The sequence below is a fragment of the Lissotriton helveticus genome, chromosome 5_1 (genome assembly GCF_964261635.1).
Source record: "Lissotriton helveticus chromosome 5_1, aLisHel1.1, whole genome shotgun sequence".
NCBI classification, from domain to species: domain Eukaryota; kingdom Metazoa; phylum Chordata; class Amphibia; order Caudata; family Salamandridae; genus Lissotriton; species Lissotriton helveticus.
This window is the reverse complement of record NC_136065.1, coordinates 307,187,745-307,210,483: the sequence shown is the minus strand read 5'-3', so window position 1 is coordinate 307,210,483 and position 22,739 is coordinate 307,187,745. Positions and strand designations below refer to the sequence as shown.

At 48.6% G+C, this 22,739-nt stretch overlaps 1 protein-coding gene and 1 long non-coding RNA gene across 8 annotated transcripts in view; one reads left to right on the top strand and one right to left on the bottom strand.

Annotated features, from left to right (window-relative positions):
- ENO1 (enolase 1) overlaps positions 1 to 22,566 on the bottom strand; it is a 59,651-nt gene extending 37,085 nt beyond the window's left edge. The window contains exons 1-4 of one of the 4 annotated variants that reach the window (XM_078642309.1): positions 22,128 to 22,566; positions 17,087 to 17,180; positions 10,401 to 10,496; positions 9,395 to 9,453 (exon numbers count right to left, since the gene is read on the bottom strand). In XM_078642309.1, the coding sequence (XP_078498435.1) occupies positions 9,395 to 9,453; positions 10,401 to 10,496; positions 17,087 to 17,171 (240 nt within the window). In that variant the 5' untranslated portion in view covers positions 17,172 to 17,180; positions 22,128 to 22,566. Of the gene's footprint in view, positions 1 to 9,394; positions 9,454 to 9,722; positions 9,782 to 10,400; positions 10,497 to 17,086; positions 17,181 to 18,543; positions 18,793 to 22,096 lie in introns of those variants that run through there. The other 3 variants (XM_078642313.1, XM_078642310.1, XM_078642312.1) reach the window with 3 other exon arrangements.
- The window catches only part of LOC144754482 (uncharacterized), a 620,848-nt gene that overhangs the window by 361,412 nt on the left and 236,697 nt on the right, over positions 1 to 22,739 (top strand). Inside the window, exon 1 of one of the 4 annotated variants that reach the window (XR_013594729.1) lies at positions 22,578 to 22,672. The exons of the other annotated variants lie outside the window; for them this stretch is intronic. This is a non-coding gene — a long non-coding RNA (uncharacterized LOC144754482). Of the gene's footprint in view, positions 1 to 22,577; positions 22,673 to 22,739 lie in introns of those variants that run through there. 4 annotated transcript variants of the gene reach the window in all.

Below are 22,739 nucleotides of genomic sequence, written 5' to 3'. Positions count from 1 at the left end.
TGGAATAACATCAATAAGGAAGAGTTGGTTGGACATCTATTAAACTCAGCCGAGTTAAATATAGCCAATGAGAACGTTGAGGCTGGCAGTAAAAAATTACTTGATGGGGGGGCGTGGCTAGCAGCCGACGATGGCGGCCGCAGCTTAGGGAGGCTCCTGGGCGAAGGCGGCTTTCCGCGAACATCCGTAGCAGAATCCTGAACTTTCCTGGCGGAGAGGGGCGGACCGGACCCAGCGTCCATGCAGCGAGCATCGCTGAAATTTCCGGAAACGGCGGAGGCTCGATGGTGCGGGATCCTGCGGTCAAGTGGCTGAGGAGGAGCAGGGCCTAATTGCCGCAGCGGAGCCACGGACTGTCGGCGCGACTGCAACCGGCCGGAAGTGGCCCAAGAACGGGGGTGAGTGGCAGGAAGCGCCGGCGAAAGGGGCGTCTCACCCGGACACCTCCGTGGGGCCCCCCCCCCGGCGACCCGAGCACTTGGACGCTCATCCACACTGCCAGTCGGTGCCCCCCGGACCCGCCAGTATCCGCCGACGGCGTGATAGAGGTGGCGCAAACTCGACCTGAGGACGCCATTGCCCGGCTACGCAGAAGGAATACGCCGAGCACCGGCAACGGCCGTCGCCGACACTCGGCGACCGGCAGCATCACTCGGCGGCCACTGTGGTTGACGGACTTCTGACCGGGAACATCGGGGGCCGATCACACGCTGTGCCACAAGAGGGGATAGAGCTTGGTCAGCGCATATACGGAGGTGACGCCGAGGGGAGGCATATTGTGGCAACCCCAGCAGGTGTGGGTCATACCTCGCAACGCACGGCCACACTTTCCTTTGGTCTCCCTGCGGGGGAGCGGCCTGACCCCCGGCTTAGCTGCAAATTGTAGGAGAGCGCTGGACCACTACATACCAGTGAGGACACCACGTCCCACGCCGGAGTGACCAATTAGCAGTCACGGCCCGCAGCAGAAGTACAAGGAAGCGGCCCGGCGCGACCCACGCACGATCATTCTCTCCAGCTGGCAGTTCAATTCCCGGTGACGCCATGTCCCAGAGGGGCCCCAGAAGTAACGCGACCCAGGCCAAGCTGGACAAATTCGCTTATGAGAGGCACTCGCCACCACACGACCCACGCAAGACCGCTGGAAAAACGGCAGAACCTGAGGGGGCGAGGAAAGCCACGCTTGAGGATGTCCTGGCGGCACTAGCCCAGGTGCAGACGACGGTGGGAGCCACGGCGACAGAAGTCACCCTGATTAGAGCGGATCTCCAAAAGATGAATGAGAGGGTCAAGCAGGTCGAGGTGGTCACCAAATCGCTGGTGGAGGACGTATCCGAATTGCAAACAGCTGTAGAACGCCTGCAAACCGATAACAAACTGCTTCGGGACAAACTGGATGACCAGGAAGGGCGCTCCCGACGCAATAATGTCCGAATTTTGGGTGTGCCGGAGTCAGAAGACACGGGGGCAATGGACCTGTATGTGGAGGACTTAATCAAAACGCGGCTCAAGCCCAAGGGACTCTCGAACTTCTTCTCCGTCGAAAGGGCACACCGCGTTCCGGGAGGAAAACCCAAATCAGGGGCCTCACCACGACCGATACTGGCCAGATTGTTTAATTTCCGGGATCGGGATGCCATTCTCCAGGCCGCAAGAGTGTCACCGTCCATCCAAATTCAGAACTCCAAAATTGCTTTCTTCCCGGACTACACGGCGGAGGTGGCTAGGAGACGGAGAACATTCCTGGAGGTAAAGAAGACCTTGAGGGACAAAGAACTGCCGTACTCGATGATCTTCCCGGCTAAACTGCGGGTGGTGGCGGACAAAAAAGTGTGGATCTTCGACTCCCCGGATGCAGCCCGGGACTGGCTGGAGGGTTGGCACACAGTGGGACGACGGCGCAAACCACACGAACCGGATCGGGACCGTGGGGAAGGCAGCAGACATGGCTCGCAAACGTCGAGACGAGCGGAGGGAGCAGACCACTCGCCCTCCCATGGCTTTGAGGGGGGTGGCGAGGAAGAATGACCCTGACCGCGGACTCTACACACTAAGTGATCACCAACCGCCGCACTGACTTATCTCTAACGATGCTGCAAGTTGACGCTGGCATGGCTACCCCAAAAGCCTTCAGGGAGGCCGCCTGCCCGGGGAGACGCTCTCCCCCCTACACGCAAGTACTCTGGTTTTGGGAAGGGTAAAGCACTCTGCTCAGTTGGGGTGGCGGGCAGTTAAAGGTCCGTTAAGCAGGGGGGCAGGGAGGGGGGTTAGTTTGGAACTGTTTTTGTTAGGAATGTACACAAAGGGTCGAGGGCATTGTTTCAGTATGTACAAGAATCGGAACACTTCATTGGGAATGGACAATGACTTTAAGCCCCCATGAAGCAGCTAACGCTTGGCTGCGCAATGGCACAGCCGCTGGACCGGCCACATTTTTGGGGCTATACATCATGTACCTCATTGCCACTAGATGGCTAACGATTTCATACCTGCGGAGGGGGTGACTCCCTCTGATTCACAATGCCCACCTTTGACCCTGGTTTCCTGGAATGTAAGGGGCTTGGGGGACAAGGTTAAGCGGGGATTGGTATTAACTGCTATTAAGCGCCTGCGTCCTGCTGTGGCCCTGTTGCAAGAGACACACCTGGTGGGGGGAGCTACGAAGGCCTTAGATAGACGAGGCTACAAAATGTGGGCCCACTCTGCTTTCTCGTCCGGCTCCAGGGGGACCGGAGTTCTGATACAGAAGAACTCACGTTTCATCCCCCTAGCAATTAAGACTGATGACCAGGGCTGCTTTGCGGCCGTGCAGGGACAATGGGAGGGGAGACTCTTTAATCTGGTATCAGTGTATATCCCACCAGCTTTACACTCGGTCCACCTCCCGAGACTGGGGGACTTCCTTTTAACTCTCCCCGAGGGTGAGGCTATCCTAGGGGGGGGATTTCAACGCGGTCATGGACCCACAACTAGATAAACACCCATCCCCCGCCCAGACAGGGGGGGAACCATACTTTCGGCGATTTGCCGCGGCCATGGGCATGACAGATATCTGGAGACACTTACACCCGAACACGAACCACTACACATTTCACTCCGCAGTGCATGGGAGCCTGTCCCGTATCGACTATTTCCTGTCACTGGGGGAGGCCCTTAGCCATGTGGAGACCCTGGTGATTCACCCTCGTGGTATTTCTGACCACTCACCGCTCACACTGACGATTTCCCTGCAGACGAGGGCACGTAAGCGCATTTACCCCATGCACGCATCATATTTCAAAATTCCACAGGTTCGCAAGGAACTCAAACGCGCCACGACGCACTACTTTCTTGAAAACGCCCATTCGGTGCGCTCCCCGGCAACGCTCTGGGAGGCCTACAAAACGGTTCTGCGGGGTCACGCCATTAACACCATAACTGGTCATAAGAGACGACAGTCGCAAGAACTAGCCGACCTAGAGATTACGTTGAGGGAGCGTACCATAGCACATGAGTCACATCCCTCCCCCGCCGCCATGCACGCACTCGCTCTCCAGCAACAGCTGTACAATGATCACCTACGGTTGATAGTCAAGGGGCACATAACAGAAACCCAGAACAGGGTTTACGAAGTGGGAGATAAAGCAGGGAAAATGCTGGCATGGCTCGATAAACGAGAGGGCAACTCCAGGGGGATCCAAGGTCTAAAGGATGAACGGGGAGATACACACGCTGATCCGAGGCGGATAACAGAACTGCTTGCGTCCCATTTTGAACAAGTATACACCCCGGCTCGCGTAATAACACCTGAATGTGCCCGGGCGCTCTTGGCACCGATCGCCATTCAAACCCTTTCACCGGAGGCGTCGTGCGAGCTTGAGGCGGACATTACAGCAGATGAAATCCAGCTGGCCATTAAGGCGCTAAACCCGGGCAAGGCGTTGGGGCCAAACGGGATACCCATAGAGTGGTATCAGATGATGCCGGACACCCTCGGCAAGTATCTGTTAGAGATGTTCGAGGACTGTTTGGAGAAGGGTACCCTCCCACCGGACCAACGTACGGCTACTATAATACCGATCCTCAAACCGGGTAAGCCCCCAGAGGACTGCACCTCCTATCGACCCATTTCCTTATTAAACGCGGAAGTGAAAATCTTGGCCAAACTGCTGGCATTGAGAATCTTGCCCCATCTGTCCTCGGTTATCCACCCGGATCAGTCCGGGTTCATGCCACACAGGAACACAGCGATGAATTTACGGCGGCTGCATGGTATACTAGCCAGAGCCGACAACATCCACACGCCGGCAGTAATCCTGGCACTTGACGCCAAAATGGCATTTGACCTGGTGGAGTGGGAGTACCTCTTCGAAACACTGTCACGCATGGGGTTCGGGCCCCGTTTTTTAGCATGGGTCAAACTGCTATACGCAGCCCCAGTGGCTCAGGTGGTGGCGAATGGCCACATTTCCCGCACTTTCCAGCTGGGTCGGGGCACGCGACAGGGATGCCCTCTGTCACCCCTGTTGTTTGCCATATCCTTGGAACCACTGGCGACTCACATACGAGCCTCCCCCCTCCTCAAGGGCATACCAGGGCCCGGAGGTTGGGAAGACCGTCTGTCCCTATACGCGGACGACATGTTGATGTATCTAACGGACCCCGAGATGGGAATACCGGCCTTGTTGCGCATTTGTGACACGTACGGTAGGATCTCCGGCTATACGCTGAATTGGTCCAAATCAGAGGTTTACGTTTTACGTGGTCCAGCTCCGGATCTCGGCGACGATTGCCCGCTGAGACTGGCGGGGACATCTTTTAAATATCTAGGTATACACGTCACTAGGGACCCGACGGAATTCATAGACAAGAACCTGAAGCCGCCTCTGGATAGACTCAAGCGAGATGTGGAGTTTTGGTCTGGCCTGCCATTAACGCTTCTCGGCAGGGCTGCACTATATAAGATGATGGCGTTACCACGCTTCTTATACGTCCTTGAAAATTCTCCCTATCCTGTGCCGCCCAAATTCTTCCAGAAAGTAGCGGCTCTGGTCTCCAACCTACTTTGGGGCAACCTCCCGGCGCGTGTGGCGCAATCCAAGTTACACAGAGACTGGTATGGCGGGGGCATTGCGCTACCGGACCTCAAACTGTACTATTGGGCCGCACACCTGAAACCCATTAATCAATGGATGCACGCACCGCACGATGAGCCGGCATTCCGTTCGGACAGGGCGCTGCTGGGAACTGATAGTCTGTTGGGCCCACTGTATGATCGCCGCAAAATGCGCACGCTGGCGGGCCCCACCAAGATAACTGTGCAGACATGGCACGCAGCTACGGCGACGCTGGGCTGGACGGGGAAAATTACTAGGATGACTCCGCTGTGGGACTCTCGCATGCTAGGTAACCTGAGGAACACCAAGGGGTTCGCGCAATGGGACACAATAGGCATTTCCGTTGTGGGTGACCTATGGGAGAGGAATGAGGTGATCCCTTTTGCCCGGTTAAAGGAACTCTATGAGCTCAATGACAGGGAACTGTACAGATACATTCAAATACGACACGCACTGCTTGCAGCCATTCCAGCAGACACACAGCTCCCCGATTCTTCACCTTTGGAGGATCGCCTACTTACCGAACACATGCTAGAAAGGGCGACTTCCCTAATATACCGCAAGCTACTCAATAACAGCCCTGAACCCACTTCACACCTGAAAGAGAAATGGGAGGGGGAGATTAATGATATGGATGACCATGAATGGAATGAGGCACTTGGGTCCCCTAAAGAGGTGGGCATTTCGGCGCGTATGCGGCTGGTGCAATTTAAGATCCTGCATAGGGTATATTACACAAGGAAAATGCTGCATCACATACATAGGGCGCCCCATCCATACTGTCTCCGGGGATGTGGGGAGGTAGGCACTTTCTTCCATACCATATGGGACTGCCCCAAGATCCAGGAATACTGGAAACAGGTGCTCCGCACGCTTTCGCAGGCACTGGAGCACTCCATATTACCTGACCCGAGGAGGTGTTTGTTAAATATATGGGAACCCACTGACTTAAACCGCTACGAGAAACTATGGGTCACAGCGGGGTTAATGGTGGCAAAACGTGACATTGCACAGCGCTGGGGGGCAGCAGAACTACCAACCAAGTCCCAATGGAGCTTAAACATGGATCGAGTAATGTTAACTGAGCGAGCAGTGTACATCAGCCGAGCCTGTCCCGGGAAATGGAATAAGATATGGCTGAAGTGGAATATATACAGGGGGGACATCTGCGAACCACTGCGTGAAGATGAGCAGGACGATTCTGAGGATGAGGAGGGAGAGGAGGGTTGAACTTGGTCGGGAGGGGGCTGGGGGGAGGTGGCCGGGACCGCTGCAGTGGCCTCTTCTTGGAGTTTAGGCTGTTGGGTCAAGGGGGATAGAAGTGGGTAGGGAGGGTAAAGAAATGTGAGCACTGTGAGGTGCTGTCAAGTTCCCTTATTCCCAAGAGACACTGAAGTCCTGAAGTGCACTGGATAATGCTTCACCGCACTGTCATTCCTAACTGTTATTCTTATGAGTTTGTTGTTATTTAAAAAGAAAAACACAAAAATGCAAAAATACATCAAAACCTCAAGTCATGCATTGAATAATGGCTCGTCAGGCACTTTTACACTTTTCAGTACTCTCCACCGTGCATTGGTTGTTAATGTGATGTCGATATCCTTTCTGTTGGTGGCTATGGTATACAATGATCCTCCGATAGCGGCCGGCCCACAGGGTTGTAGGCGTTCCGCTGTGTAATATGCAAAGTGCAATAAAGGTTTTGTTGAAAAAAATAAAAAAAAAAATAAAAAAAATTACTTGATAAATTGAAGAATGCCATTGATGCTGTTGCTCCAGCAAAAAAGCTGAAATGGGTGGATAGAGGGATGGGGGCTCCTTGGTTCGACGAAACTCTAAGAGCTAAGAAACAGGCGCTCCGTAAAGTGGAGAGAGCCTGGAGTAGGGACTATAATATCAATACCCGGAACCTATATGTGCAGGAGCTTGCACACTACAAAAAGGCTATATTAGCTCGCAAAGCAGAGTTCTTTGAGAACAGAATAGCGACAGCTCGGGTCCCGCAGAAAGAAATTTTCAAAGTACTCAAGGAATTGAGAAACATCAAAGAGCAGAAACCAGAGTTCTCCCAGGAAGATTGCCAGAACTTCCAGGATTTCTTTATAAGAAAAATTGAAGACCTCCAGGGTGAAATATCCCGGACGCCAATGTTTGATTGTCCATTACATATTATACAGGATCCCCCAGAGGTACTCCACTTTATAAACACACTACCCTTGATTACCAAGGAGACGCTGGCCAGCCTGGCAGAGAGAGTAAACTCTGGTTCTCAGGCAGACCCCTGCCCACCCAGTGTTTTCAAGCTCGCGATGTTAGGATTTGAAGAGGATGTACTTACCCTCTTCATTAGATCCCTAGAGATGGGACAGGTTCCAATTTCTTTCAAAGAGGCTAGGTTGATCCCGCTTCTTAAGAAACCGGGGGCGGACGTTAAAAATCAAAAAAACTATAGGCCCATCTCTCAATTACCTTTCTTAGCAAAAATGATTGAGCAGCATGTTTAGATACACCTCTCAAAACACCTGGAGAACAACGCTCTGTTAGAGCAAAATCAGGCCGGCTTTCGAAAACATAGCACGGAGCTGGTGATGGTATCCATCCTGGACGAACTAAGATGTAGAGCTGACAAAAAGATCCCCGGGGCCCTGGTGCTCTTGGATCTCTCAGCTGCGTTCGACACGGTGAGTCACAACCTACTGTTGAAACGCATGAGAGATCTGGGCATCGGGGGGACCGCGCTGGGCAACTTCATTCCTGCAGGGAAGATCGCAGAGGGTCCCGCTGTCAGATTTGGTCTCTACACCAGCGGCTATTACATGTGGAGTGCCGCAGGGATCTGCCCTTTCTCCGCTCCTTTTCAATATATATCTACAGCCACTGATTTCTGCTATAAATCAGATGGAGTGTCAAATTTACAACTATGCCGACAACACACAGATCATCATTCAAATTGAGGATTCACCTGGAGCCCAAGCTAGGCTACATAACATCCTAAAATTCACGAGTAATTGGATGTCCTCCAACTCCTTGAAGATCAACCCAGAGAAGACCGAAGTATTGCCCATTACCATCTCGGGCAATCCCTGGAACGATCTCCTCTGGCCTCAGGAGTTGGGTAGGACCCCGACACCAGCAAGGGTGGTGAAAAGCCTGGGAATCCACATCAATGGTAATCTATCCATGAAAAACCAAGTGTCCTCGGTGGTAGGCACATGTGTGGGCCTCCTAAGGCAACTCCGGAAAATATCTCCAATGCTGTCATTTTCCACGCTAAGGATGGTGGTGTCCGCAATGATCTTAGGACGCTTGGACTATGGGAACGCCCTCTATGTTGGGATCCCCCAGCAACAACTTTCTAGACTGCAAATTGTGATGAATGATGCAGCTAGACTGATCTTTGGAAAATCCAGAAGCACGCATGCCTCTCCTCTTTTATGCCAATTACATTGGCTTCCCATTAGGCAGAGGATTTTATTCAAGGGTCTGTGCATCGCACATAAGGCGGTCTATGGCAATGCGCCTAGCTCCATCAAAGCCAGACTGGTGCAGTACATCCCCAGAAGGACCCTGCGATCGTCCGAGGACACTCTTTTGGTAAGCCCGCGCTACCGCATGACCACCCTCGGTGGACGTGCCTTCTCAACTACCCTGCCGGCAGCCTGGAATAAGTTACCATCAGGCTTAAGGAAGGAACCAAATCTATTGCCTTTCAGGCGAATGTTAAAAACAGTGCTCTTTCGAGAAGCATGGGGTGTGATATAACTCGGCTGCCTGTTTTTCTGTAATGATTAGTTTTTCAAGTACAAGCGCTTAGAGACCAATCGGTGATAATGCGCTATACAAATATAATAAATAAATAAGGATAATATGGTCCACTGCCCAAAGGATGGATGCCCTGAAAAAGATGAATCGGTCGTACCAGGAGGACTTACAAAGAGGCTGGTAATTGGCAAAACCTACGCAAACTGAAGGACACTTCTGCATGGATGGCAAAAGCCTTAAAGTGACAGCATGATTTGAGAATCTTTTACAAGGTCCTGACTCCTATCACAGTCGACCCCCCTGGAAGGTGCAGCAGCAGGAAACTAGGGATGGTGAACAGGAGTTAAGAGTAGGAAACTAACAGAAAGGACAGGGAAACTAGTTTGTATCAGGAAGGCATACTAGGTGCATTTTTATTTTTTTTTAAAGACTCGTGGAAATCGTTTTTCAACACTCAATCTGAAACGTTACGAGTTACAAACACACTGTGAAGGGACATACATGGTTTTATGTGTTAGCAAGACAAAAGCTCCTACCTTATTAACCAGAGCAGGTGCAATGGTATTATTGATGTGATCAACCGCTTGTAAGACACCTAGAGAGAACAAGCAGATCAGTCACTCAAACAACTCTGCACTCACAGGCACAGCAGGCATTGCTAGATGACTACCCATTTCGAAATATGCACCAAGAACACGCGCCACTGTGGGAGATGCTTGGTCACAGTGGCATCACAATGTGCATGAAATTAACTAGGAGACCTGGGGATGTGCTCTGTCCAGGAATGCCTGCCTGGGAGGTTAGTATGTAAAACCCATGCAATGACAGAACAGAACCTGTACAGGCAAATGCACACATTGTTACCTGAGTGCACAAAGCCGGTCCCAAGAACTCGTTAACATATTTCACTGCTCTGGAGACACCTGACAGAAGTAAAATGTGTGAGAAATACAGGAAAGAGGCAGAAAAGCTAACAGGAGTAAAAAGCAATTAACAGAAGGCAGCCAAGAGATAATGAGTGATCCCCAAGAAAGAAAATGGTCCAAGTTTAGGGCTGGTGTTACGAGAGACAGAATGTTGGAGACAGGCTTCCAGAATTGAAGGTAGACAGACTGATTTACTTCAATGTGTGCCTTTTAGCCTTCTGTGCTGGTCTCTAACCCCTGTACTAAGGGGTGAGAAGTGTTCATACCAAAGCCAATGTTTGCGAATTGGGCCATTAAGAGTGACTGCTGAACACAAGGGTATTGTTTTTTTGGCTATCCAGTATCCTGGTGACTGGTGAAAACGCGTGGTAAAGGTTACTGGCTCAAACCCATTTCAGCACAAATGCAAGTCACCAGCATGACAGGCATTCATAATGAAAGACTGCACAGATAGGGGAGGGCGCCAATTAAACACTAAGGAGCCCACTTCAGATTAGATGTATTTATCAAGACAAAGTACGATCAGATGTGTGTATATCTGTAGTCATGGTAGATGTATGTATTAAACCACAAGAGCTGCTGCTCATGGTATAGGTCCACAATAAGGACGTATTACCTTTCCCCATGTGGGTAGTCTTGTCATTATCACGCAGTTCCAGTGCTTCATAGATTCCGGTGGAGGCCCCGCTGGGAACAGCAGCTCGAAACATGCCTGTAACATGACAAATCCATATTTTAGCACCACAGAAGACCACCAGCTTGGGCTGAACAGGAATTATCAAGAAAGACAAAAAGGACTGCCTGCCTCCTGGGGCATAGTTACAACACATGGAGTACGCAGGAAATGACTCGCTCAGGATAACACGCGGACATGATGGCGGTGCACAGAATCCCTCGGGCAAGCATGGAAAGGACTCCTGTTCGCCCACTCGAAATAGTACCTTATGACTTCATATCGTAGAGGATTGACTTCATATCGTAGAGGATTGACACGTAATCACAAGATGACGGAGGTATAATTAGTTCAAGTGTATTTTGAGGGTGGGTGGGTATTTCACTCAGGCACACATGCGGGTGGGGCGGCCATAACGCCAAAGGTCTGGCACACACCTGTGGCACAATATGCTGGAGCACTGAAAAATATTTTCTAACGCATGAACGAGTCCGCTTCTACAACATTCTTTACACAGGTATCTCCAAGACTTGAAGTCAAATGATGTCCTCTTTCGCCCCATGTTTAGCTGGCGTCCGGGGCATCAAGGAAGGATTCCTAAGGGAACACTGCTGTGGATCCCAGTGAAGCCCACCCAATGCCTTTGGTCAGCCCATTTCAGCCCAATGCTTGAACATACAACAATAACACGTGCTTCGTGGTGCCCCAAAAGTGCTATTTCAAACAGAATTGCTAATTAGATCACCAATTAGTCATGCCCGGTGTGCAGCAGTGTGCCAGTGTTTTCTTCCACATTGTTGCACTCTTCCTGCGCCCCGACAGTGACCACAATATAAGCATGTTCAGAGGCCTCATTAGGCAACATCAACGTTTTCCAGCGTCAGGGCCAATTTCCACTGTACGCAACCTTTGTGTCGCTCGGACATGGCACACAGGGCTGCACACAAACAATGGCGATGCCAGACCTCATCAGCTGTGATCGACAAGCATCTGAAGAATGAACAGAGGGGGAGCACATCTCAGTCATCGCTAACAGGATACTGGCACGTCTAATCTATCGGAAGCCTTGGCGGCCAGCCATGTGTGTGCCCTTCAACAGTTGTAGCACAGCAGAAGCTTTCAGTGGGCTGAAGATAATCCACAAAACAAGGGCACAACGAAATGGCTGGCACAGCAAACTAGGGTCGAAGGCTTCCAACTACTAACCATTTAGTCGCAAACAGGATAGTTGCAAGCAACCCAACAAGGATATTAGCTGGTCCACATTTGCGCCGGTCGTCACTAGACTTCACTTAAACGTGGAATGTAATATACTTGACTAATAAGAAATTCACTACGTAGCTCATTTTCCTTCTAGCAGTCAGCACACATGCAGCTCATGTTACCAGTAGTACTCAAACCCAGTGGTGCATACAACTGGGGCTGAGTAGGCACCTGGAAGCCATGTTCAAGACCATGATATAAAAATTGTTACAAGGGATATATGAAGGGTGAGTGTTGCATTACATTGTTTTGTGCAGCGTGGCACATGCGGTTTACCTGGCAGCATTGCTGGTATCAAGGTAGTCTGTCCCTCTGGAGTGTGGTTTCATTGGGTTAACAGTTTAGTCACATGTTCCCCACCCCCGCATTTCCGCCCCCTTACTTCGATGTGTGTGTATACTGTAAGCAGTTCTTCATTTCCTCGAGCACTTTTAGAATAGCCGCCGATTAAATGGGCGAGCAGTAAGGTGATTTTTTCATGAAGGATAGACTGAACCAAGTGTCTTTGATACAGTGCCCTAAACTACAATTGTGTCATATGCCCTTCGAGGTCGTGTGGATGACCAACATTTCATGATTGGTCGGATTGTTTTTTTATACAGACTGTTTTCTCTCAAGTAAATTGTGAGTCCTGAAGATAACCGTGCAATATTATAACGGTTGAAACGCCATCGACGCTTGTTGTGGCCTAAATTGTTGCAGGACACATATTTGTGTATATGTTGTTCCTCCATTGTAACATGTAAGGTCTTTGTTTGCCACCTGTCTGGTTTGTAATATGTTGTTTTTGTATACCAGCATTTTGTCTTTAGCGTAACTTTTTTTTTTAAAAGCTTTTTTTTACCGTGTATAATAAATAATTTTTTACAGTTCTTTTGGATTGAAAGGCTTCCTCTTCTTTTCAACTTTTTTCTTTCTTATTTATTTTAGGTTTTCCTAAATTTGATGTTCTCATGATCCTACTGTTAGGTGTATCGATCATCGTGGAGTCCAACAGCTGAATAAGGGCCTTCGGTGATGCAGCTTGCAACACCCCACTTGCAAACCTCTTGCATCTAAAGAGGGTTCCCTCCTTGAGGAATTATTGGAGGTAGAATTGATGGAACAGCATCATTATGCACTTTCGCTAAGTAGCAGGGATTTCAGACCATGGGCTTTAGCATGCTGCCCTTAAAGTTACTGTAGTGAATGCTCATGGAGGGGCCGAGGGCTCACCTTAATTCACGCAGTGACTTATGAAAGGAAGCAGGCATGCTATGCATTGCAAGTTTACCCAAAGAACCAAACCTGCTTTAGCCAAAGGCAAGCAAGCTCTTATTAGAAGCTTTGGGGCTAATCAAATGTCTCAGCGAGGCCTTTTTATAATGAAGGTTTGTGGTGAATTCTGAAATGCATGCCTTGCAAATGGAGAACGGGACAGATGACTGCTTAAAAATAAAAAGATGTGTTGCCAGTTTTGCAGTGGACAAATGTGTCCCTACCTGGTGTGAGCAGTTAGTGAATGCCCAAGTGAATGCCCAAATAACTAGACGTCCCAAAAAAAAATCATCGGCAAAAGACAATTGGTCAAGCCTCTGGGTGCCCATTAGCTCTGCCAGTTGCTTTTAGTGGTGCAGTACAGCTGCGCAGCATCGTAACAATTTTTTTTAATTTTTATGTTGCGATGGTGGTAGCATCATTCCACTGATGCACGTATGTGTCGGAACACATCCACAGGCCAATGAAATTATGCAAGCACCACTTGCTTTAATTTTTTTTATTTACCGATCCAATGTTGCAGATGCAACTTGGGTCGTTTTTTTTTAGCACCACGAAAGTGCAAAACAAAAAAAGGCCCAAGGAGCACGGGGAAGATGGGGTATAGATATGTTGAGGGTGGGGGTAGATGTTAACAACAAGGGTACCCCCGTTGTATGACCAGGGGTGGTATGAATATTTAAAAAGAACAGTGGTCTAAGGGAGGCCTCACAGGTCCTCTTGTAGCCTAGGCTACTATTATTAGGTGCTGTATTAATCTACAAAAACACTTTTGAGGGGAGTCCTGACGGGACTCGAAGCAATGCATGAAGGGACACAAGGTATTAAGTGAAGCAGAAAAGCGCGGGCTGTTGGGGGGCTGGGGTTGGGAAAGGGTGCAAACCCTGGGATGTCAGAGGCCCTATAAGTGCATTGTCACTTGTCCAACAGGTTACATTTTGGATATCTGAATCATGGTTGTATACAAAAAAGTTCCTGCAATACTGGTGTTTGGCAAACTGGGCCACGCTTTAAGTTTTCCCACAACGCTGAAGATAAGTGCTTAAAGCCCAGCTGTATTCAGGTGAAACATTGTGTAAATGGGTAGAGATGGGCGTGTAAGGGGCATGTTGGGATGTGCCATGTAGTGAGTTGGGATTATTAAGCTATAACTATACCACTCACGGGTGAGGTGGAGATTCTCATTATCTTCTGATAATGAACAGTTGCAAGAAATGCAATGAATATGTTAATCTGGAAAATTGACAGTGAATAGCAAGTGTACAAACTAAAAGGTTGCCTAAAAAAAACGACACCAACATAAACCAACAGAGAGTCTACAGACACAAACAGAGTACCCAACTACAATTACACAATATTACAGAGAACTATCTTATGAATGAGTTCCCATCAGTACACCATCGAGACCGCCCTTCATCATCTGGGATCTCTTTAGACACTAGTGCCTGCTGCTGTTAGAGGTGAAAAAACCTGCACTGGCCTGATGACACGCCATGTACCAGGAAAAACCACAGCAGTTGTATTTGATGTGAAAAGGGCGTGTCTGGAGGAATACTGAATAGCAGTGCAGTGAAAAGGTGTGGGTGAAAAAGAAAAGATAAGAAAAGGAGTTCTAAAATTAGGTAGTGTTCAGGGACAACAAATTTAATAACCACCGTCACACTCCTAAATCAATAAAAACAGTGCAAATAAATGGCATAACAAATAACCACTTAATAGTTGTATAAGGTCGACATGTTTCTGCAGTCTAAAAGAGTCTCGAGATCTCGTGCTGCTTCCTCAGGACCAAATAATGCTACTGCTACATAAAAATTAAATAAACCATATCACCTGAATAGTGTAGGTAACCATCTTCCCATCCTAAATATAAGAAGAACACGTGTAAATATTCAAAATGTAACTGAGTACTGTGTGAGGTATATACATAGCATGCAATTTACGCATACAATGACGTATAAAACCAGTCACAAGAACTTATTGACCGGCACTGGGACTGTCTAAATCAGTCACCACTCAAACAATTGAGTATCTTAAAGAAGGTTCACTCACCCACTCGATGGGAAGGAAAAGCCCCACCTCACGCGAGCTCAGGTAGATGGATGCACCGCACTATAAAGAAGATAACATAAATAATCATTATTGTAAATAACACCTGCTAGTATTCCCGGGCAAACCAGCTCAGGCGTGCGCCACCTCTAGCACCAGACCACACAACCCAAACAGTCAACAATCTGGCTGATTACATCTCAGTGTTAACACGAGTGTGTTCAAAAGGGCTGTAAAAATCCACTCCTTTCCCTTTCAGATTAAAGCATTTTGTTAATATATGCATAGGTGGCTTTGTGATTATACTCATCTCTGATGCTGCACCTTACAACTCTAGCCATATTCCCCATAAGTCTGAGGGCCGAGATGCTAAAAATATATTGACACATGTGAGGGCTACAAGCGCTCCTATCTGTCCACAGCCGTTCCTGTGAACCATCGGCGAGAGTGCGCTACCAAGTTCAATCACTCTCATTGCACACCCAGTTCGCCTGATTCATTTTCTCAAATGACAAGTGCCAACCAATAAAAGGAATCAAGGCTGGACAGCTCACCTGTCCGTCGGTACACCGGTCGTCCCTCTGAGCTCTATCTGGGGGAGGAACCGACTCGGTGTACCGGGAGGTCTAAAAGTAAACAGACTGCTTCCGGTGTGCAATGAGAGTGATTGAACTTGGTAGCGCACTCTCGCCGATGGTTCACAGGAACGGCTGTGGACAGATAGGAGCGCTTGTAGCCCTCACATGTGTCAATATATTTTTAGCATCTCGGCCCTCAGACTTATGGGGAATATGGCTAGAGTTCTAAGGTGCAGCATCAGAGATGAGTATAATCACAAAGCCACCTATGCATATATTAACAAAATGCTTTAATCTGAAAGGGAAAGGAGTGGATTTTTACAGCCCTTTTGAACACACTCGTGTTAACACTGAGATGTAATCAGCCAGATTGTTGACTGTTTGGGTTGTGTGGTCTGGTGCTAGAGGTGGCGCACGCCTGAGCTGGTTTGCCCAGGAATACTAGCAGGTGTTATTTACAATAATGATTATTTATGTTATCTTCTTTATAGTGCGGTGCATCCATCTACCTGAGCTCGCGCCAGGTGAGGTGGGGCTTTTCCTTCCCATCGAGTGGGTGAGTGAACCTTCTTTAAGATACTCAATTGTTTGAGTGGTGACTGATTTAGACAGTCCCAGTGCCGGTCAATAAGTTCTTGTGACTGGTTTTATACGTCATTGTATGCGTAAATTGCATGCTATGTATATACCTCACACAGTACTCAGTTACATTTTGAATATTTACACGTGTTCTTCTTATATTTAGGATGGGAAGATGGTTACCTACACTATGCAGGTGATATGGTTTATTTAATTTTTATGTAGCAGTAGCATTATTTGGTCCTGAGGAAGCAGCACGAGATCTCGAGACTCTTTTAGACTGCAGAAACATGTCGACCTTATACAACTATTAAGTGGTTATTTGTTATGCCATTTATTTGCACTGTTTTTATTGATTTAGGAGTGTGACGGTGGTTATTAAATTTGTTGTCCCTGAACACTACCTAATTTTAGAACTCCTTTTCTTATCTTTTCTTTTTCACCCACACCTTTTCACTGCACTGCTATTCCGTATTCCTCCAGACACGCCCTTTTCACATCAAATACAACTGCTGTGGTTTTTCCTGGTACATGGCGTGTCATCAGGCCAGTGCAGGTTTTTTCACCTCTAACAGCAGCAGGCACTAGTGTCTAAAGAGATCCCAGATGATGAAGGGCGGTCTCGATGGTGTACTGATGGGAACTCATTCATAAAATAGTTCTCTGTAATATTGTGTAATTGTAGTTGGGTACTCTGTTTGTGTCTGTAGACTCTCTGTTGGTGTCATTTCTGTTCAGGGGATCCAACATTTAGAGTCTTTAAATAACCCCTGGGACCTCCATTTGTGTATAGTGCCTAAAAAAAACACCAAAGCAATTCTCCTTCAACTTACTCTGCCCCCCCCCCTCCCCCGACATTTTCACTTATGATGGCAGAGCACCAGGAAGAGCACGCTTGAGACTCACCTTTAGCAGTGCTCAGGTCAACCTCTACCGTGGGATTACCACGGGAGTCATAGATTTGACGGGCATGGACTTTGAGGATCGACATGTTGAATTACTGTCAAAAGAAAAAAGTGCAAGTTTATTTCCAACATTACTTTGCTCAGCATCATTACACTGCAAGCGAGTTTGAAGCCTTGGCCTTCAGTTGGCCATGGTTACCCAGCATGAATCAAATTTTGTGTTAATGGCACCTATCACCACAAATTAGACATTTATAGCGCAGTAAGCGTGTAAAATCAGCAAAAGTAAATGTATTACATATTCATTGTTTCTAGCTCACAATGCAAAACTGAGTTAAAAATGTGTAGACTACAACGGAGAGGTTTCTTGGGCCGTGTTTCTACAATTCTGTGCTCCTCGCCGAATTTAGTAATTCACAACATATTCTGACCGCCATTGACAGTTTTTATATCACTCATTCAATGGTGTCCAAAACCTTCCATCTGTAGCTGAAATAATTTGACAAATCATTCTTTACAAAAAATTGCTCAAAACTGCTGGTGCGTTTATGTCTTTACCCAGCATCTACTAGGTTACTGAAAGAGAACTGGCAACCAGAGAAAGGCAACAGAGCCCAGCCAAATCCAATCACACGAAAGAGTGGAAGTGCCACAGCAGTTATAATCTAGTGAGAATGTGGGTTCCAGTTAGGAGCCCAGTTATGCTGCATACCATATAAGATCCAACATATCACAAGCATTCCAGAAAGACTTCTACCCTCTTCCCTCATCCAGAGTTCTGCTGCATACACCTGTTTTCTCAGTTATGCATGCATGCCCTCGCTGGCCCCTGCTGTCAATGCTGGAATTGTTTTTAATTTGAGTGGTAGTTATGGGATTCGCACGCAACAGCTGAAGATCAATACAAAATATATTTTACAAAGGTTTTCAGTTTTGTAAATAATTGCACTGACCAATAAAAATAAATGTGGGCATGGGACAGAGATAATATATTTATCATTTTGTTTGTAAACAAACTTTATTCAGTTACATCTTATGCACTAGAATTATCGTTAGGAGGAGACAGTATTCACACCATGGTGACTTATTTAGCATCGTTTACATGTAGGATTATACAGTTTTAGGGGCTACTTCCCTTTAGTTGTCTCCGCCTCAGACAGTGCTCCTGTGGCCATTCCCCTGAACAACATTTTTAGGATATTTGTGAACTACATCTCTTAGGGAGTCAATTGAGCCAATATATTTATCATGATACTTTTTCCTGGAAGATGTAGTCGTTTTTTCCCCGAATGTGGACTACAGCAAAATGTTTCACTAGCTCGAGAAGAGTTGCGATTCACAGTAGGGGGACCTTAACGCTCAGCATCAGGCCACATAATGCAAGTTTCGAGGCAGCTAAATTGTTAACTCCATGACAGATATGCAATGCTTCTGTGCAGTCACTATCGCTCAAGTTACCTTTCAATATACTGGGAAAAGTTGCGTTCCTATAAATCCGCGGAGTGCCCTTGTGCACAGCACGCTAAATCGACCCAAGCACCCCCCTTAGGCGCTATGTGCGCCCTGGGTTCCGGGTGGAAGAGGCCGTGCTCTGGGTGTAGCAGAAGGCCATGATCGCTGCATAGCAGGCCCTGTGAGATCGCTACTCGCCATGTCCTTGGTGAATGACCTACCCAGCAGTGCTTCCTTCCGCGCTGATGAAACACGCACTGAACGGAGCTGCTGTTTCCAGGCAACGCTAAAACCACTCCTATTTTCGCTTCATGGCTTTTAACCCTCGAGGGTTTCTTTACTCCTCTGCAAGTTGCAGCAGAAATCGGCAACAGCATACCAGAAGAGGCTGACTCAGGAGGGCAGGCAGGCCACTAACCGTTTCACACGAGTACCTCTCCATCAGTGACATCACATCACACAAACTAGGGTTTACACCAAACTAAACCAGCATGCTCAATGCCTCAAACGCGACCAGGCCTTCTCAGAATACGGACGTCCTCTGTCAAAGGACATTATCGGACCACAGGGCGACGGTGAAATCTGGTATGACTGGTTGCCATGACCCCCGACCATCCTCTTCCACTCGAGGCCCAAGTGCATCACATGCCTCGGCACTGTCCAATGCCGCTCACAGCAAAAACAACCACAGCCCAGTCCAAGGGCCAACACAAGTGCAGGCTCAGAGCAGCCCTCGAAACGAATGACCAAGAGGGAAAGGCTGCCAACATCAGTAAAATTGCATCACAAAAGGACTACTTTACATCTGCTATACCGACACCGAGGAACCACATTCATAAGTGGGTCTAAAGTGTGCTTCAAGATTGCCCCTTTTCAAGCGTCTGTGAGCCATCATATCGGTGTAAGACAGTAAACCGTGTCAAGCATTTCCAACTTGTATTGTTTCTCGTGTCAAATGTTACTTTAAACAAATATACGTGAACCACTAATAGTGCCACAAATATTCATCTTACTGTTCTCAGCCAGTGTCTTCTGGTTCTACAGTCGCCATTTACTGGTTAGTTGGATAAATAAAATACCCAGTACACAGACAAGCGGGTGTCGTAAATAGGGCATACGCCCCTTGGGCAGGATGATTTTTGAAGCACGATCGATTCATTTCAAGGACATCTCTGTCTGCATTGCAGTTACACCAGCCTGCCACCCTCCCCACCAGCCATCTGGGACTCGCTCGGTTTGTAACGGTGACTCAGTTTCCTGGAATAGTGAATAAAACTTGACTAACCTCCTCCGTGACGCAAAGCTACTGAAAAATACCACAAAAAAGGGTAGCGAGGAGTCTGCATACAGGAACCAATGCTTCAAAGACCATTTCACAGAAAAGCCCCCCATCCAACAATCAGAAGCGCTGGGGCTGAATGCCACAGTTATGCATCAGGTGCGTGTATTCAGCAATGCACATAATTAACATCATTATAGTAGCGATAAGTTAACATGTGAGGCAGGGTTCTCAACCTCCTCAGAAAGGGTTCAATCGGTTATATTTTTATAAAAAGGAACCATTTTAATTGATGCAGATATCAAATTATATGAACTAGCCGACATTGCACATCCATATTACTGCCTAAATATGTATACATTAACGATTAACATACAAACAAGTACTTTGACTACTTTCCCTCCCATTACCCCACCCTACAGCGCGTAGAGGCGGTAACAGGTTTGCACTAGATGCTTTGCAAGCAGGTCACCAAGCACCAGAGTTCACTACAGCTGTACTTCGGACCTTGCTCTTTCGAGCAGGACTTTCCATCTGAGACAGCCCGATTGGAGCACCAAAGCCCGCCCAGGAAACAAGCTGCCTGCTGCAGACTCAAGTGGCCGGCTCTATTGCCCATTTGTGGGAAGCACTGATGCTTCCTTCGGACTAATTTAAGCAGCCGTCCTCGGCGGTCCCTGCACAGCTAGAAACCCAAACCCTGCAATGCAGGGCGAGGGAGGGCACTCTAGCGACAGGGAGTCCGAGAGGGTCCGCAGACACCAGCTGTTCCCAGGAGATTGGGATCTCCCCTCCATAGCTTTTAAGCTAAGGGATTGTTCCTGAGCCCCGGTGGATAAACGCTCGATTCCGACTCTTTAATAATGGTCTGTGGAAGGGACGACCATTGAAAACCCGGTTTCGGGCCCGTCAAGCTCAACTAACGACACCTCCTAAAAATATGCACAATTCAGGCCCACCCAATATCAGCCAGTCCCTTCTCCACGTAAACGGCAGTTTCCAATGGGATTGTTTTAAGGGAAGCGTTCGTCTCCTAGTTGGATCGGGTCCAAGTCACCTAAAACATGGCCGCAGGTTACCTCAACACTGAATGCCAGGCTCTCCGCACAGGGGCAAACCACCTCAGACCTAGACTGACAGGCTATTTGCACATAGCGCCGATCACCTCAAACACAGAATACTGGGATCTAAGCTGAGGCGGCAGTTCACCTCAAGGGTAGAATGCCAGTGTAATTGTTCAAAATGCAAATGTTTGCCACATTTGGCATAGGACGGCCTCGTTCGTCACCGTCTCTTTTCGTTACCTCGGTTCGTATTGTGTCCACCGTACAAGGTCACTAGACCAATATATTTCCCTGAAATTTGCGACATCCTCTTCCCTCCACGCCTCATTCCCTGGCGCCTGTCAGGTTTCGTGTCGCCTTCGATTTCTATCAGGATTCCTCAGTGCCTGCCAGAGATTGTGAGGAAGGCGTGTACTGCCCCTCAGTCCTCAAGTGTTAATGGGCTTCAGATGGACAGCAGTGCACCCCTCCCCCAGTAACCCGCAGAGAAGTCCACTACATCCTTATCAGGGTCATTTTGGGGGCCACCTGTCGCGTCCCTCCGCTTTTGCCCAAGCCTTGTCAAGCCCAAGCCTTCACGTGAGGTCAATCCCATGCCACTTTAGAACCATAGTGGGCACGACAGTCCCATGAACACCCCTAATTAAGCAGGCACGATGCCACCAAGCCGCTCTCGCTCGCTCGTACCTAAATTCATGCGCCCCTGCTTATAGCCCGCACAACGCAACCTTGCCTAGTACCCCCCCCCCAATCTCCAGACAAAAAGGTCTCCAAAATCCGCCCCCACCCCAACATCGCCTCGTAGAAGGTATCGATCCCCACCTGCTAGGTCCTTGCAGGTTCCACGGCTCCAGCCTCAACCAGATCATTTTCCCGTACCACCAATACAGCCATAACAGATGTACCTACAAGTGTCAGGGCCCACCCAGCTCATGTCAGCCTACCCTTTCCCTTCTACAGCTTCGGTCCTATGCCCTCACATCCCCCGTCAGTGCCCTTACCACGTACCACCCAGTAATGGGCGAATACCCCCTCCCCTCTCCCAATTGGCGACACAGATTTGCTGAGCCCACCTACTATCTTCAGCTCCATTGACCCTCTCGGAAGGTCTTTAATGCGGCGCTCCTTCACCCCCAACCACTATCAATAGCCTCATAACCTCCCGAGTCGATCACTGAGAATCGACTCTAGGCGTTCGACAATCCCGTGTTCTTACTGGAGAGTGAGAACTGCCTGCTAGTGCTCACCTAGCGCCTGTGGCAGTTGACTGGGCTTCAAGCTGCTGCTGAGGATGACTAGGAGGCTCTGGCTGGAGATTCAGTGGGGAAGAAGCCAGCGCTCGCGCCGCTATTTATCACCTAGCCAGGGCAGAATTGTCAGACAGGCTCCGCCGCCTATCTACACGCAGGAAGCAGAACTAGGACCGCCCTCAGATCCCCTATCATTGGATGAAGAGTTCTGCCTACACGCTCCTCTCGTGATGGGGCTGAGAGGAGGAGTGTGGGCTGTCCCCAGCGTTCAGCAGTGACCAATCGTAGTCAGGTGAAATGTCGCTTCTTATGGGACAGATCCTCGAAATCGCAGAGAAAAATGCCTGGCTTTAAGATGGGCTCTTTCCGGAAACCTTGACAGCCCCGGGGACGGACATGCGCAGCTAGGATATACTGTTGCCGCTGTTGTACGTGCTGGGCAGCACTCACCAGGGCGTGGTGGTAATGTCGTCATAGGAAGTACGTAGGAACGTGAGGAAACACCTCAGCGCCTGCGTAGACGTACTGTGCAAAATCTAATGGTGAATGTTCATTACATTTTTTAATTAAGGCAAAATTAAGGAAAATAAAAGCAAGTGATGGATAGAA